This window comes from Mesoplodon densirostris, chromosome 19, assembly GCF_025265405.1.
Source record: "Mesoplodon densirostris isolate mMesDen1 chromosome 19, mMesDen1 primary haplotype, whole genome shotgun sequence".
NCBI classification, from domain to species: domain Eukaryota; kingdom Metazoa; phylum Chordata; class Mammalia; order Artiodactyla; family Ziphiidae; genus Mesoplodon; species Mesoplodon densirostris.
The window spans coordinates 6,248,959-6,266,155 of NC_082679.1; the positions used below are offsets into that span (position 1 = coordinate 6,248,959).

General features: G+C 54.9%; 2 protein-coding genes and 1 pseudogene across 2 annotated transcripts; all 3 read left to right on the plus strand.

The window, feature by feature from the left end:
* Nucleotides 1-201: 201 nt before the first annotated feature.
* LOC132480436 (kallikrein-12-like) lies at nt 202-4,677 on the plus strand. The gene is made up of 5 exons (XM_060084667.1): nt 202-238; nt 701-851; nt 1,698-1,954; nt 3,552-3,685; nt 4,621-4,677. The coding sequence occupies exons 1-5, from the start codon at nt 202-204 to the stop codon at nt 4,675-4,677; spliced, it is 636 nt and encodes a 211-aa protein (XP_059940650.1).
* Nucleotides 4,678-7,926: 3,249 nt separating this feature from the next.
* On the plus strand, nt 7,927-10,496 carry LOC132480447 (kallikrein-11-like; annotated as a pseudogene).
* A 2,840-nt stretch (nt 10,497-13,336) lies between these two features.
* On the plus strand, nt 13,337-16,350 carry KLK10 (kallikrein related peptidase 10). Its single transcript, XM_060084606.1, has 5 exons — nt 13,337-13,427; nt 14,133-14,316; nt 15,031-15,302; nt 15,490-15,623; nt 16,198-16,350. Exons 1-5 carry the CDS (start codon nt 13,337-13,339, stop codon nt 16,348-16,350), a joined length of 834 nt encoding a protein of 277 aa, XP_059940589.1.
* Nucleotides 16,351-17,197: the final 847 nt, after the last annotated feature.

Sequence of the window (17,197 nt, forward strand, 5' to 3'; positions counted from 1 at the left end):
GAGGGCAGGCCATCACCAGTGAGGGGGTAACACTCGGGGGATGGGCACAGAGAGGGATGGGCCTGTGGACCATCCCCTCCTCGTGGAATTGCTGGTGGAAGGGGAGGAGAAAGGGAGGGTCCACTTGACAGGGAAAAGGAGGGTCCAGTTGCCATCTCTGAGATGCCTCACCTTTTCCCCAGAATCTGGAAGTGGACCACCATGGTGTCCAGCATCTTTTTTCTCCTGTGTTTTATTGGTGAGCTCCCCAGAAGGCAAGGAACCCTCATGAGGATGCCTGACCCTGAGGAGGGGAGGGAGGCTGGCTGACTCTATGCCTCTGTTCACCTCCATCTCCAGGGGTCCTATGCACCTCTCTCTCCCTGTATCTTACAATCCATCTCCCCTCTGTCTCTCCCTGTCACTATGTCTCTGTCCTTTCTCTCTCTGGATCTCTGTTTCGCTTATCTTTAAGCATCTCTCTTCCTCTTTGTGTCCTTTGGGTGTTTCACTGTGTCTTTATATATCACTGGGTCTGTGTCTCCCTGCCTGTGACTCTCTCTCTCTCTCTCTCTCTCTCTCTCTCTCTCTCTCTCTCGGTTTCTTTCTCTTGCCTCTTTCTTGCTCTTTCTGTATCTCTCTTTCTATCTGATCCACAGTCTCTAGGTTCCTGACTCTGTCTCTCTGGCCCATGCCATTGTCCTCAGGGCTCAGCCACGAGGACACACACAGAAGATTTTTAAAGGCACAGAGCGTATCCCTCACTCTCAGCCTTGGCAGGTGGGGCTGTTTGAAGGTACACAGCTGCGCTGTGGGGGAGTCCTCATTGACCACAGGTGGATTCTCACAGCTGCTCACTGCAGCAGCAGAAGGTAAGCCCCCAACTTGGGTCCCTGCCTACTCAGGGTGGGAAGGGAGGGTGATGGGGAGGGTAGCACTGGGGGGGAGGGGGCTCACAGGAGTAAGGAGATGGTCCTGCAACAAGAGGGTCTGAGGTTAGACAAGAAGTAGGACTTCTTCACAATGGGCCTGGGGTGGACTTGGGTGGGGGTCGGTGGGGTGGAGGGCAGGGGAGGGTTCTGGAATCTGCCCCCCCCAATGTTCCCTCATGTCCCTCTTCCTTCCCATATGGTGTCACCAGTCCAGCATCCCCTGACCCAGTCTGAGTTGTGGACCCATGTCTGACCCAAACTCTTTGTGCAACTTCAAAGGTTACATCTGGTACCTCTCTGGGCTTCAGTGGCCCCATCTGTAAAATGAGGGGATTGGGCTTTGTAGGTCTGATGCTCTGGATTTTTTTTTTTTCCAAAAGGGAAGTTTCAGACATGGAGAGACAGAGATATTTGGGGACAGAGAGGGACACCAGCAGGACAGAGTCCACTCATTATTCCCCCATTCATTTAGTTGACAGTGTTGATGGCCCAGGCCACCTTCTGGGTGGTGGGAACAGAGCAGTGAATAGGACTAATGGATGTCCCTGCCCCCATGGGCATCATCAGCTAAGAGAATCAGAAAGTGACACAGACGCAGTAGCATGGAGAGGAGAAATGGGACCAACGCTAGAAATGGAAAGACGGCAATGGAAATAGAGACCAAGAGATGGGAGGAGACAAGGAGAATGAGAGCAAGGGACTGAACAGCCATCAGAGAGGCAGGCAGGTCTGGGAACCCCAGGCCAGCCCACCCTGCCCCTGCTGAGCCTCTGTGACCCCCAGCAGGTACTGGTTGAGCCTGGGGGAACACAGCCTCAGCCAGATGGACTGGACCGAACAGATCCGGCACGGTGGTCTCTCCGTGACCCACCCTAGCTACCAGGCAGCCCTGCAGAACCATGACAATGACCTCCGGCTTCTGCAACTGGGCATCCCTGTCCTCTTGACCCACAGCATCCAGCCCCTGCCCCTGCCCGCGACCTGTGCAGTGGCTGGCACCAAGTGCCACACCTCAGGCTGGGGCACCACCAACCACCCAGGGAGTAAGGGGGTCCCGAGGTCAGGGGTCAGGATTGGCAAAAGTTTGCAGTATAGGGTGAGAGGTCAGGAGTCATGACACCTCAGAGGAAGGATGGGTAAAGTGTCACACATCAGGATTCACGCTTTGGGGTCTGAGATCATGGTGTGTCGGGGTCTTGGGAGTTAAAGAGGTTAAGTGGCTGTGTATGGAGTTAGGAGTCATGGGTCAGGGATGTGGTTAGAGGTCAGAGTGATGTTATCGGACTGGATGGAGCAAAAGACATATGTAAACAGGATCTTGGGGTCATGGGTCAGGTACTCTGATGTTAGTCATTGTAATTCACTGTTGTGGCTTCTCCCGTTGTGGAGCACAGGCTCCAGACACGCAGGCTCAGCAGCCGTGGCTCACGGGCCCAGCCACTCCGCGGCATGTGGGATCTTCCCGGACTGGGGCACGAACCCGCGTCCCCTGCATCGGCAGGCGGGCTCTCAACCACTGTACCACCAGGGAAGCCCTGATGTTAGTCATTGTAGAGTTGAGGTCATGGGATCCAGATGCTGGCCACAATCCGAGGATGGAAATTGGCATTCGATCAAGGATCACTGGTCTGGTACAGGAAGCCACAGGGCTTGGTGTGTGGAGCTAGAGGTTAGGGGTCATGGAGTCTGGAGTCAAATAAACTAGGATCAGAGGTCACTTTGGAGGATTCAGAGCTGAGGTTGGAGGTTAAGGTGAAGACAAGGAACATGGGGCCAAGAGACAGAGAGAAGACATGAGGCCAAGTTGGGATCAAAGGGCAATAAGATTGAAGGTCAAAGGTCACAGTAGCTGGGATTGAAGGAGAAAGTCGGGTCTGGATTCATTGTGTCTGAGTCGTAGGCTAAAGGTCAGGGAGACTGGGCCAATGAATTGAAATCAAGAGCTACTGTGTTCCTGTTTTACCCCTAGGTTCTTCATGACATTTTTTTTCTTAAATTCCATATATATGTGTTAGCATACGGTATTTGTCTTTCTCTTTCTGACTTACTTCACTCTGTATGACAGACTCTAGGTCTATCCACCTCATTACAAATAGCTCAGTTTCGTTTCTTTTTATGGCTGAGTAATATTCCATTGTATATATGTGCCACATCTTCTTTATCCAGGAATAAAGACACAGACCTACTTGAGAATGGACTTGAGGATATGGGGAGGGGGAAGGGTAAGCTGTGACAAACCGCGGAGAGGCATGGACATATATACAGTACCAAACGTAAGGTAGATAGATAATGGGAAGCAGCCGCAGAGCACAGGGAGATCAGCTCGGTGCTTTGTGACCGCCTGGAGGGGTGGGATAGGGAGGGTGGGAGGGAGGGAGACGCAAGAGGGAAGGGACGTGGGAACAGATGTATATGTATGACTGATTCACTTTGTTATAAAGCAGAACCTAAAAAAAAAAAGAGCTACTGTGTAATCAAGTCATAATCTGAAATTTAGAGCTTGGAGGATTGTAGTGGAGGTCACAGGGAGGGGGTGGGGTATAGACATGTATTGGGTTTCCTTGAGAAGAGGGATGTGGCCTCTTTGGGGAGATGAGGGAAGCTTCGGGGGATCCTGCAGCATCCATCTTCCATCCCCAGACCAGTTGTCAGACCGACTCCAATGCCTTAACCTCTCTATCGTCTCTAATGCCACCTGCCGGGCAGCGTTCCCCGGGAGAATCACGGACAACATGGTGTGTGCTGGCGGCGTCGCTGGGGAGGATGCCTGCCAGGTGAGCGACTGCAGGCAACATCCAGGACAGAAAGTAGGGGAGGGAGAACTGGGGAGGTGGGAAGGAGGAGAAGGCAAGTCAGGGAAAGGAGATGGGGAGAGAGATGAGGTCAGGAAGAAGGAGAGGCACAGAATGCGGGAGGAGAGCCAGGGAGTGGAGAACGGGGCGGGGGGGTGGGGTGGGCAGAAACAGAGAAGGAAAGATGGGCGGGGCACAAAGGGAGGGAGAGGGAGAGACAAAGACAGACGACGGGGGAGGGAAAGAGGCAGCGGGCATTTGGAGCTCAGGCAGGTAACCGGCTGTCTCTCCAGTTCTGAGTTTCCCCATACCATCCAGCTGGTGCTGGCCCAAGTAAGAGTGAGACATTCCAGGATGGAGGAGGAAAGGGGGCTGGAGGACTCTCACCCTGTAATTCTGCTACCTTATCCTCTTGGTCCTTCACGGAGGAGGCTGCCCCTCCCTACTGGCCAGGGCCCCAGCCACTGTCTTGGAGCGAACTCTTAAGGAGTCCCGCCCTCCTTCTCTAGGATTGGTCACTGGTACAGGTGCTCTCTTCCCTCATTGGTCAGGGCCCCAGCCATTTTCCTTGACACGGAGTCCCGTCCTCCTTCGCTGGGATTGGTCATTGGTGCCTGTGCTCTCTTCCCCCATTGGTCAGGGCCCACCCATTGTCCTTGAGGGAACCCTCTACCCAGCATAGAGTCCCTCCCGCCTTCCCTGGGCTTGGCCCCTAGGGACAGTGTGTTCTTCTCTATTAGTTAGTCATTGCTGTTGTCCTCTGGGAACTTGTGTGTTCTTTTTTCTCTGCTGACGAGGCTTGGAGCCACGGTCCTCAAGGCCCAGGAATGGGTGAGGGGGCAGGAGGCTGTGGAGAGGAAAACTGGAAAAGGATTTCTCCCATATTCAGACCATGCTCCTTCTCCTCTGCCTTCCAGGGTGACTCTGGGGGTCCCCTAGTATGCGGAGGAGTCCTTCAGGGTCTGGTGTCCTGAGGATCCGTGGAGCCTTGTGGGCAAGAAGGCATCCCAGGGGTCTACACCAATATTTGCAAATACGTGGACTGGATCCGGATGGTCATGAGGAACAGCTGACCTGCTCCCTCCACCTTCATGCCTCAGCTTGGGGGCCACTTTGACCCTCAGAGCGCCAATACCTCCTCTATCTTCACCTCCAGCTCCCACTCTTCTTGGACTGGGGATCTTCTTCCTGGAACTCCAACTCCAGCCAGCCCTTCTAAGACCCATGGTTGGGGGAGGAGGGAGTATGCGACTATCTGGAATAAATATAACTGGAGGAGGGGCTGTGTCTGTCTGTTTGATCCCCCTGCTGGTTGAGATTGGAGGGAGAGTTACCCATCAGTTACCCTACCCACAGGTGTAGAAATAGAGATCAGAGAGTGTGAGGGTTTTCCCTCAGGGGCCACACAGGAATGGACTAGAGAAAGTTGCTTATAACAGTAAAAAATTAAGGCCGTTTTTCTCCATCTGCCACAACAGGAACACTGCCTAGAGCTTATAAGCTGAAATGGGGGAGGGGTGTGTGTGGACAGGATTGTTGGCTCCAAAATACCAAATGAAAACTGCAAAATCAAAATCCACTACCATTTAGTTAAGTGTCTATAAAACGTAACATTCTTCCAACTAGCCGACTGCAACTTGGCTCAGCTGGAGTTGAGCACGTGTTCTATTTAATGTGGGTGCGGGTTTGTTTTAATACATCTGCAATGATGGAGGGTGGGGTGCAGCCTTGGAAGGCAAGAGGACCCAGCCTAGGTCTTAAAATAGTTCTGCCCACCTCTCAGGTTCTGTCTTCACAGCTTCTCCAGGAATTGGAAAGAGAATGTCTTCTCCGCAATGAATGGAAGGGAACTTTGAGGTGGGAGAGGGTGAGGGGTGACTATAGCAGCTGTGGGAGCATTTGCTGACTGCCTATTGTACTTGGCTCTCCTGGAGTCCTCATCCCAAGCCCCTGAGGCGCGGCTGTCACCCCCATCTCACAGATGAAGAAACTGAGCCTCGCCGGGGTGGAGTCTCTCGTCCCACATCACTGTGGTAGGAAGAGGCAGTGCCAGGGTTTGGGGCCAGGGCTGGCTGCTGTCAGAACCCAGGCCTACCCCGTAGTCTTTTTTTTTTTTTTTTTTTTTTTTGCGGTACGCGGGCCTCTCACTGTTGTGGCCTCTCCCATTGCGGAGCACAGGCTCCGGATACGCAGGCTCAGCGGCCATGGCTCACGGGCTTAGTTGCTCCGCGGCATGTGGGATCTTCCCAGACCGGGGCACGAACCCGTGTCCCCTGTATCGGCAGGCGGACTCTCAACGACTGCGCCACCAGGGGAGCCCCTACCCCATAGTCTTGCTTCACATCTCGTTAGGGGAGAGAGGAGGGTAAGACAGAGGGAGAACTAACTGATAACAAACAAGCTGGGAGAAGTAGGGATCGTCACTTGAGTTTTGCAGACGAGGAAATTGAGTTGGCTCAGATTTGGGAAGTCATCGGACCTACGTCACAGAGCAAGTAAGTGCCACAGTGGGATTCTGAGGACCCTGGGGTTCCTGGCAGCCTAAGAGGCTGGCAGAAGGGAGTGGAGGGAAGGGTCGGCAGAGAAGTGAAGCCCCAGAGGAACGCTGGGGGGTGTGGTACCTGCCCAGGGCTGACTTCCCTTTCCTGGGCCTTGAATCCCACAGGCCCCAACCTGCCTTCCCCACCCTCCTGCCTGCCCCTTCAGCGGGCAGCAGCCCCACCTGTGTGACGTCGCAGTTCCCCAACCCTGCTCCTTGGAATGATGAAGGGAGGGGCCCAGAAGGAGCCAGGGTCCCACCTGGGCTCGGGCTGTGGGGACGGAGGGGCTGGGACAAGAGATACAGAGAGACTGGGAGATGAGGAGGATGGAGAGGGATTTAGACACAGAAGTGGAGGGAGGGAGAGAAAGAGACAGGGATGGAGGCAGGCTAGACAGAGACACAAAGAAAGATATAAAGAATTAGAGGAGATGTGCAGAGAGACACTGGGAGAGAAGAACAGAGTTAGACAAAGAGGAAAAGGCCCAGAGATACATAGGAACAGAAAGAAAAACGACACACACACACATACACACAAGGAATTATAGAAATGTGGGAGAGGTAAAGAGAGACAGGGAAGGATGCAGACAGACGGACGGACACAGAGGTGGGGGGAAACAGAGAAGCAGAGAGAAGAGGGGCTTGGGGAGGTGATAGTGACAGGTGGGCAGCACCTCCAAGGCCCAGGGCTGGCCTGGGGAGGGCTCCCACACATCCCGCCCCCAGGGCAATAAGGCAGGGTTGGGAAGCCCAGTCATCCTGGGCCTGCTGGGGAGGGGGGTGTGTGGTGAGGGGGCACCCCTGCCTGCTCGCCTTCCTGGTGCCTCCCGCTCCGAAACCCAGCCTGCCGCATCTGCAACCACTGCCAGGCCCCCAGAGCCCGTGAGTCCAGAAGGGAAGGGAGGGCTCCCCTCCAGGCACCTGCCCTGCTGAGTGTGCCAGGCCTCTGGCCCGGCATCATTTCTCCTTCTGCTCTGTACTTCTTGGGGTGGGGGGATTGTGTCTCTCTGCCTTGATCTGCATCTCCAGCAGCTGTCCCCCAACCTCAGTGTCCTCCACCCCCACCTTCGGTCACTGAGTCCAACCCCCCAGCCCCACTCCCGCTGGCCAGGGCAGCTAAGGGCACTGGCCCTTCAAGGGACCAGCCCTGCCCTGCTCTTCCTCACTGTTCTTCAAAGGGGCAGGAGTTCAGCAGGGTGGGGACCAGAATGATGTCCCAGGCTGAGCCCCCTACTGTACCCCAGGTAGCCTTCAAAGGGCTCCTATCACCCTGGCGTGGTTACTGAATGGACCCTTGTTCCTTTATCCTCCCACCCCAAGTTGCTGGGCCCCAGGTCTCAGGTGGGAAAGAAGGAAAACATTCTCTAAACCGCACCTACGAGGTCCCGTGGCTGACTTAAACAGAGCCAGCCTGTCGCTTGCCCTGGGCAATGCCTTCCCAGCAGCTTGGGCATGAGAGGTTCTAACTGGGATTAGGCCCCTGCAAGGCCACCCTCCATACCAAAGATTTATTTTAAAAGTTTGGAGGTTGGATGCTGTGTGAACCAAGGGATTCCTCACACCTGGCTGTTTCTCCCTGGGGGGAGCCAGAGCAGGCATGGGGGAGAGAGAGGGCGTGAACCAGCCCTAAATCTCCCCAGGGAGTGATTTGGTCCCTTGTCCCTCCTTGCTCCCAGAAGAACCTGGGGCGTGCCCTCCCCCCTTCCAGGCCATGGTGATTCTGCAATTAATCACGTTTGCTCTGGTGACAGGTACGGTGGAAGACGGGGATGGGCAGGGATCTCCCTCTCAAATCTCTAGGATTCCCAACCCTCTATGTCTAGACAATGACGGGGCTCATATTAAAAATATAGAACAACCGTAGGGCATCTGAATGGATATGTGAGCCATAACAAGGTCCTGGATGCCCCTTGCCTTCTAAAGGTGTAACCTCTTTAGAGTTAGAATGGGGAGAGGTCAAAGAGGGTCCCAGAGGAGAGGCTGGGGCAGCTGGGCTGGTGTGGGAGGCATTCAGAGAGCTCAGAAATGTGGCTGCTGACTAACGGGTGGGGAAGGGTTTCAGTCATTTAATCCCCAGCCTGTCCATTCAGTGCATCCCCATAGGACACCAGGCTATGGTCCTCCTCCCCCATTTCTGGGAGCCGTCTCATGCCCGAGCCCCCTCTTTTGCCCTCACCCTCCCTAGGGCATGTAGGGGGAGAGACCAGGATCAACAAAGGATATGAGTTCTCTCCTCATTCTCAGCCACCCTGGCAGGCAGATTTGTTCCAGAAGACAAGGCTGCTCTGTGGGGCAACCGTCATCGCCCTCAAATGGCTACTGACAGCAGCCCACTGCCACAAGCCATGAGTGCAGGGGCAGGGGCGGGGCTGGGAGGGGGCTGGAGATGGAGAGGTGGATAGAGAAGGGCTTGGGGATGGGGAGAATGTGTATGGGGTGGGGAAAGTGGGGTCAGAGATGGGCACTGATGAGGGGGATTGGGTTGGGATTGAAGATGGAAGGATGAATGATGTTGGAACTGGCATGGTGTTGGGAATGGGGTTGGATTGGGCTGGGGATAAGGTTTTGGTGGGAGATGGGGATGAGTTTGGAAGTGGAGCTATGTTTCTTCATTCTCTTCATCTCGCCCCTTCCCCCCCCCATGTCACTCTCCATTTCCTGTCTCTCCTTCCCCTTCCATCTCTGACCACCACCTCTCTCACTTCAACTGATATGTAGCTGATCTGGGAGAACACAACCTCCAGTGACGGGATGGCTGTGAGCGCACCCGAGCAGCCACTGAGTCCTTCCTCCACCCAGACTTCAACAGTAGCCTGCCCAACAAAGCTCACTGCAATGACATCATGCTGCTGAATATGGTGGCCCCAGCCTTCATTATCTGGGCTGTGCGACCCACAGTGTGTCATCACACTGTGTCACTGCCGGCACCCGCTGCCTCATTTCCGACTGGGGCACCACGTCCATCCCCCAGTGTAGGGGCTCCGGAGAGGAGTATGATGGGGGGTGGGGTGGGGGAAGGTGTTTATGATTGTGGAAGGAAATAGGGAGTCAGAGGAACCTTCAAAGATGATATTCATAGTGATACAAGAGGGCGCTACCTGGAGGTATCAATAGTGGGATAAGTTGAAAGGAAGAGTGGAAAAGTAAGGGCTGGGGAGGGCGGTGACCAAAGTTTGGGCCTTGGATTCAGGCAGACATGATGTGCAATTTCAGATCCACAACCTGCTCGTTGTAGGTCCTTAGGCAAGTGGCTTCACCTCTCTGAACCTTGGTTTTCTTCTCTATAAAATGAGAATAATCCCATCCACCTACTAGAGCTGGATTAGACATAATGTTTATAGAGCAACTGGCATAAAGAATTTTACTTGATAGCGTTACTGTTGCTATGTTACAAGCAGAGAGGTGAGTTGACTGCAAGCAAGAAGGACAGGAACTGGATTTAGAGCAAGGTCCCTGGTTCTCTGCTGGGTTCAGAATAAGCCCTGCAGTGTGGGGAAGGGGAACAAAGGAATCTAATTTTCTGTATCCCCTCATGTCATTTCTACAGTGCACCTTCCCCACACCTGGCGATGTCCCAACATCACCATTGTCGAGCACAAGGAGTGTGAGGTCGCCTACCCTGGGAACATCACAGACACCGTGGGATGTGCCAGCGCTCGAGAAGAGGGCAAGGACTCCTGCCAGGTCAGAGGGCAGGGCCTGGGTCTCCAAACACATTTCCACTCCCATCTCCAACCTCAACTGTGTCTTCACCTACATCCACAATCTTGTCCCCAACCTCAACACCACTTCCCCCTGCAACGCCCAATCCATCTCCACTCCCAGGTCCCATGTCTAACATAAACACAATCCCCAGCTCCATTCCCAGTCCAACCCCTATTTCCAACCCTAACCATCCCCAAATCAATTTTTGACGCTAGCGCCATCTTTGTTCTCACCCAAAACTCTAACCTCATCCTCAATCCCATTGCCAACCCCATCTTCAACCTCCACCTCACTTCCAACACATCCCCCCCTCCTCCCTAACACCATGTCCAACCCTTTCCCCTCTCCTGAGGCCTCCCCTCCTGTCTGACTGGTTCTCTTCCTCCCCATCTCCAGGGTGATTCTGGGGGCCCACTGGTCTATAATGGGTCTCTTCAAGGCATCATCTCCTGGGGCCAGGATCCATGTGCTGTCAGCAGAAAGCCCAGGGTTTACACAAAGGTCTGCAAATATGTGGACCGGAGCCAGAAGCCTATAGAGAACAATTAGCCAGGACCAGCTCATCACGGCCCAATCCCCTGATCCCTACTTGGTGCTGTGGTACCTGTTCATTCTGTTAATAATGAAGCCTGAGCCAGGACCCCTTTATATACTTTTCTGGGGGCCTTGTTGACTATGAGAGATGCTGTACCTTAATAATCAATTTGGAGTTTGGAGTTAGAAGACCTGGGTTCTACTCCTGCCTCCTGCTAACTTGTGACTCTGGGAGTGAAAATAGTCATTTGGTTCACTGTTGTACCTCCAGTCTCAAACACAATTCCTGGCACACACCAAGGTTTCAATAAATATTTACTAAACAAATGAATCTTTTGAATGCTTACTATGTGCCAGACCCTGGTCCAAGGGCTTTTAAATGTATCGACTGACATAATCTTCACAAAACCCTACAAGGTTGGTACTATTATTATTATACCCATTTTGCAGCTGAGGAAACTGAGGCGCAGAGAAACGAAGTCACCCGTTCACGATCACACAGCCAGCAAGTAGAAGAGCAAGGAATCTGAAGCAAGGTGACTTCTTAACTGACAAGCAATACTGCCTTGATTAAGGCTCCTTTCCTTGGGACTTCCGTGGTGGCGCAGTGGTTAAGAATCTGCCTGCCAATGCAGGGGGAACGGGTTCGAGCCCGGGTCCGAGAAGATCCCACATGCTGTGGAGCAACTAAGCCCGTGTGACACAACTACTGAGGCCCGCATGCCACAACTACTGAAATGGGCGCGCCTAGAGAGAGAAGCCACCGCAACGAGAAGCCCGCACACCACTGCGAAGAGTAGACCCTGCTTGCCGCAACTGGAAAAAGCCCATGCATAGTAATGAAGACCCAACGCAGCCAAAAATAAATAAATAAATTTATTTTTTTTTTAAAAAGACTCCTTTCCTTATCTGTAAAATCGTGCATGCAAAAGTATGATAGCACACAAAGTCAGTCAGCCTGCCCATAGCTAAGACCCAATAAAAGGGAGCTATCATTGTTTTCTTTCCAACCTCTGAAATAGGTAATAGGTAGTTCATCAAGACCTGAGCAGGTCAATACAGCAGCCACTAACCACATGTGGTTATTTAACTTAAAACTGCCTAAAATCAGAAATGTAATTCTTCATCTAGAGGGGTGGTATAGGGAGGGTGGGACGGAGACGCAAGAGGGAGTGGATTTGGGGATACATGTATATGTATAGTTGATTCACTTTGTTATACAGTAGAAACTAACACACCATTGTGAAGTAACTAAACTCCAATAACGATGTTAAAAATTTTTTTTTAATTCAAAAAAATGTAATTCCTCAGTTGCACTCGCCACATATCAAAAGCTCTATAGCCACATGTGGCTGGTGGCTACCGTGTTGGATAGCACAAACGGAGCATTTCCATCACGGCGAAAAGTTCAACTGAACGGCGCTGTGCTGGACAACCTCTAGAGTTAACTGCCTTCTCGCTGGAGAAGATGCTTCACAAATAGTTCAGAACTCAGGGTCTCTTCTGATGTTCTGCTCACCTTGCAGGGCAGGTAGTTGGCATGAGCAGAGCTGGAACTGGGCCTCTGGGTTGGGAAATGGACTTGCTGTGTGACCTCCTGTGAGGCACTGAGCCTGCCATCCCTCACCTGAAATGAGGGAGCTGGCTGAAGTGACCCTGATGCCCCTTGTAGCTTTTGGCCTCCTGTGATTCACGGGCCTGTGTGTCACCTGGAGACATGCAGAGGGCAGGAAGTATGTGAAGTGACCACACATGGGCTAGTTGCTGGGACACACAGGACGCTGCTCTGGCCGTGGATGAGGGCTCAAGCACAGAGCATCCCTCTGGGTCTGCATCTGCTGCTTCCCTCTCTGTGTTTTCTTTCCCTGGTTTGTGCGCATCTCTTGCTCCTACTCTTTCCTTCCGTCTATCTTATCTCTCTGCCTCCCTCTTTCAGGGTCAGCATTCTGGCTTTTCTCATTATGCCACTCTAGGTATGCACGTCCCTGTTTATTTTCCTCTCTCTCGCTTACAGTCATCTGTCTCCGACACTATCCCCGCGATCCCCACGGCCCCTGGGGATGTGGCACCCTCTTTCCTCATCTGCGAAGACTTCTTGGAACAGGGACCTGGGGAATCTCCATGAAATCCATCTCTAAAAAGGGTGTTTCGGGCACTGGGAGAAGCCTGTATTCCAGGGCCCCTCCCAGAGCAGGAATCTGGGGCCCAGGTTGGGTGCCAGCCTCTCCCAGGGTATAATTAGGAAGAGGGAAAGGGAGGAGGTAAATCCCTGGGGGGAGGGTGGGGAAACGGGCTCTTCGCCGTTAAAAGGGAGGGCCCGGAAGGGGTCCCTGGGCAGAGGATTCCGGCGGCCCACACGGCAGGACTGAGGCACTTCTTCCCCTCCACGACTCCCAGGTGAGCGGCGTGCACCTCACCTTGGTTGGGGTGGGTCGCGAGAGCACAGGTGGGGACCGTCGGGTAGCGGGCAGGAGACTTGCTCCAGCCTTAGTTTCCTTACCTACGGGACGCACTTCGGAGCCTCGAATGCCCAGCCCACCTGTGAAGGTAGGCGAAACCCGAAGCGCTGAGAGGCTGGCAGCCGGGACAGCCCCGGCCAGGAGAGCGCTCCCCTCGGGCGTAGGGACAGCAGGAGGACGCCAGAGCGGCGTCATTAGGGTATTTGCGCCCATTACGCCTGTTCAGGCCCCGATCGCACGTCTGCCCACCCCTGCGTTTGTCGGCCGCAAGTTAAATGGGTCCCCGCGGGTTGGGGTGGCCCAGGATGGGCGGACGGGCGTGGCAGGCTGGGGTCTCTGACCCGGCAAGTGTTTTGAACCGTCCCCCGGCCCTCCCCCCCAGCCTAGGTCCTGGCCATGAGACCCTCACACCTCCACCTCTCCGCCGCCTCCGGCCCTTGGGGCCTCGAGAACCTTCTGCTGCCGCTACTGATGGCGCAACTCTGGGGTAAGGCCGGGGACAGGGCCCGGCGGGAGGCGCCGGACACCGGGGGCGATGGCAGAGTGGGCTTTTATCACCAAGCCCCGCACACTTCTCCTCCCCTTGGGACCCCAGCACTCACCCACAGGTCCGGAGAAGCCCAGCCCCAAGTCAGACCCGCCCCTCTTCTAGCTCCGCCCTAGGTATCCCGCCCCCTTCACTCTTCCGGGATCCGTACTCCCCCTTTCTCCTCGCCGCGTCCTTTCCCCGCCCCTTCTTACTTCGCCCGATTTTACCCCAAGTCTTGCCTTAGCGTCCTCTGCCCTCGCCCCTTCTTCCGGCGAGTTGCGTTATTCCCACCCCTACTTTCACCCACCAGGAGCTGCTTTCTATCCCCGCCCCTTTCCGCCCCGCCCGCCTTAGCCCCGCCCCCTTCTGCCCCGCCTTGTTGCCTTCCTGACCTCGTGAAGCTCTCTGCAGCGTCCCTGCTCCTCCAGACCTAACCTGTTAGGTCTCCTTACTCCATTCTTATCCCCGCCTCCTTGCCCTTTCACGCCGTTCTTCTCCGCCCACTTCCATTCGGTTCCTTCGGGATCCCCAGTTTCCACACACACCCTCGAGTTCAGGCTGTGCCCCCCCGAAGCCCCGTCCCATAGCCCCACTCGGATCCCACACCCAGTGCTTGCCCTGCTGTCCTGCCTGCTCTGATCTCCACCTCTTTTCTTTCTCCAGTCGCGGAGGCTCTGCTGCTCCCCGGAGCCGACACGCCCTCGAGCCCCCTGGCCTCCGGCGCCCCTTGCCCTCACAGGTCGCAGCCCTGGCAGGTGTCCCTCTTCGATGGCTTCTCGTTCCACTGCGCCGGCGTCCTAGTGGACAGGAGTTGGGTGCTCACGGCTGCGCACTGCGGGAACAATAAGTAGGAAGAGCTCCTCAGGGACGCTACGGAGGGGCTATGGAGGCAGGCCCCGGGGAGGGGGCAGGAAGGGCTGGGGTACTTGAGGGTATGGAACTGCCAGCTCGATGTGGGGTCGGTCCTGGAGGGCTTCCTGTAAGAGGAGAGGTGGGGTTGTGCTGTGGCCACGAGGGGGCAGTGTGGTCTTTCTCAGCTTTTCTGGGTCCATCCAGAGCCACTGACCAGCTGATTCTGCTAGGGTTCCATTTAGCTGTAGATAGTTGTGTGCAGCAGACAGAAGTCAGGATCTGGTGTGGTTAGGACTTCAGAACTGAAAGAAATTGTTCTTCTCGTGAGTCCCCACTGAGGGAGGAAGAAAAGGGTAGGTTTACCAAGGTAGACCCTCTGCCCTCAATTCCTGCAGAACTTAGGGACCCAAACACCTGATCGTTCTTCCCCATGTTCCCCCAGATCAGGTCTCCAGCTCCTTCTCCCCTACCCACTCCCCCCTCAGACCCAGGAGTCTGGGTCCCCAGCCCTCTCCTCGATCAGATCCAAGAATCTAGGCCTCCAGCCCCTCCTCCCTCAGACCCAGGAGTCCCAGCCCCCAGGTCCCTCCCCTGCCAGGACCCAAGTGTCTATCCCCACCCCACTGCCTGTACCCTCCTTCCCAGGGACTCAGGCTTCAGTCTCAGTCCCAGTGAAGGCTTTGCATCCATAAGACTCTTCCCTCCCCAGGCCTCTGTGGGCTCGAGTTGGGGATGACCACCTGCTGCTTCTCCAGGGGGAGCAGCTCCGCAGGACCTCTCTTCCTATTATCCACCCCAAGTACAAGAGCTCGGGTCCCATCCTGCCCGGGCGAACAGATGAGCATGACCTCATGCTCCTGCATCTGACCTGGCCCGGTGTGCTGGGGTCTCGAATCCAGCCTCTACGCCTGCCCGATCGCTGTGCCCAGCCCGGAGACCAGTGCCAGGTCACCGGCTGGGGCACCACAGCCTCCCGAAGAGGCAAGAGCTGGGGGCCCTGGGGCCTGTATCCTGGGGAAGGAGGACGAGGGGCCTGGACTCCTGGGCCTGAGGGAGGGGGGTTTGGGAACCTGAGGCCTGGGTTGGGGACAGTCTGGGTATCTGGGCTCCTGGATCCTGGAGGATTGGGGGCTGGACCCCAGGATTACCTGATGTTTTCTCCCATCAGTGAAATACAACAAGAGCCTGAGTTGCTCCACGGTCACTGTCCTGAGCTCCAAAGAGTGTGAGGTCTTCTATCCTGGCGTGGTCACCAGCAACATGATATGTGCAGGACTCACCAGTGGTCAGGACCCCTGCGTGGTAGGAACTGGCCAGAGGGGGTCTCTGACTCATGGGAGCAGCATAGGGAGGTTATGGGAAAACAGACATCCCCAACCCCATAGCCACTCCCAGCCCAATTTCATCCCCACGTCCAGCACTATCCCATTCCTCCCCCAACATCAACCCCATGCCCAACTCTACCTCCTTGGGTCCACCTTCTCATGCCCAGCCCTGTCCCCAAGTCTACTCTCAAGCCAATCCCCAGCCCTAAACCCCCTTCCCACCCCATCCTCAACCACATTCCCATCCTCAAGCCATGCCTAAACCCCTACCCCAGCCCCATCTCTAGATCCAGCTCCATCCCTCACCTACCAAGAGCTACAATCCCAGCTCCATCGACTCTCCATTCTCATCCCCCACCCAGTGCCCCCAAACCCCAAGTCCGCCTCCATCACACCCCCACGCCACCCCCAACCCCATCACAACCCCATCCCACCCCCAACCCAGCTCCAACCCTACCCAACACCCCCCTTCCCCATCACTACCCCAGACCCCCAAGTGGCAGCCTTTCCACTGGTGTATTTATTTGATCTCTCCTTCCTCCCACCCCCAGAGTGACTCAGGTGGCCCTCTGGTCTGTGATAAGACCCTTCAGGGCATCCTTTCATGGGGCGTTTACCCCTGCGGCTCTGCTCAGCAACCAGCTGTCTACACTGAGATCTGCAAATACCGCGACTGGATAGAGAAAACCATCCGCTCCAAGTGACCCAAAGGCCCTGCAACTGCTTCGCCATCTGCCCTCTTCCTCCTTCCTCCCCTCCTTCCCCCGCAGACAGCTGGACACTCCCCCTCCCCCACTCAAACTTCTGTCGCCCATCCACACCTATTAACATCTCTCGTCTTCCCTCATGCCTCCTGCCCACTGCTGTTCTCTGCCCGCGTTGAAGCCAAGATGCAGAAAGTGGTGGCAAAGTTTTGTTCATGAGAAACCAGGAAGCCGGTGGTCACTAGTCTCTGAGAGAAGTTATCAATCACCCAACCTGGCTTCCTCCACCACTCCCTGCTGTGTGACTTTGGGCTAGCCAAGCATCTTCTCTGAGCCTCAGTTTCCTCACCTGGAAAATGGGAACAATGAAGTGTGTACCTCATAAACGCGTTATGAAGAGACTATAACGTGTGTGTAGATCGTTATGGTAATTGTCATGCAAAGTACTAACACAGTGGGTAGTGAGTTCTGATTAAATGGCAACAGGTCCTGGTGGGAATGTGTGTGATTTTGTGTCCTGGGGAGAAAAGCACAGGGGTACCCTACAATCCCAACCCCCCATACCATCCCCATCCCCTCAGGGCTGATGGGAGAATTACATTCCTCACCCTCCTGTCAAGTTCCATGAAGCACCTCTTAACCACTTCCTTCTTCCCTCCCACTGTTTCCCATGTCTGGGTCTACCCAACATCTGTTCCTTCTGTCCCAGGAGGAACTGGGCTGTCTCTGAGTCATCTGGTACCTTCTGTGCCTTCCTGGGGCCACTGGAACTCAAGGGACCTCACCCTGCATCCATCTCAGCCTCTAAGACCAGAGCACCTCACCCCACTTCAGTTGCTAAGTTTAT

Coding starts and splice junctions, on each gene's coding strand:
- LOC132480436 (XM_060084667.1), top strand. CDS start 202: ATGGTGTCCAGCATCTTTTTTCTCCTGTGTTTTATTG. Junction 239..700: donor TTTTCTCCTGTGTTTTATTG/GTGAGCTCCCCA, acceptor CTCAGCCACGAG/GACACACACAGAAGATTTTT. Junction 3,686..4,620: donor CTGGGGAGGATGCCTGCCAG/GTGAGCGACTGC, acceptor TCTGCCTTCCAG/GGTGACTCTGGGGGTCCCCT.
- KLK10 (XM_060084606.1), top strand. CDS start 13,337: ATGAGACCCTCACACCTCCACCTCTCCGCCGCCTCCGGCCCTTGGGGC. Junction 15,303..15,489: donor CACCACAGCCTCCCGAAGAG/GCAAGAGCTGGG, acceptor TTCTCCCATCAG/TGAAATACAACAAGAGCCTG. Junction 15,624..16,197: donor GTGGTCAGGACCCCTGCGTG/GTAGGAACTGGC, acceptor TCCCACCCCCAG/AGTGACTCAGGTGGCCCTCT.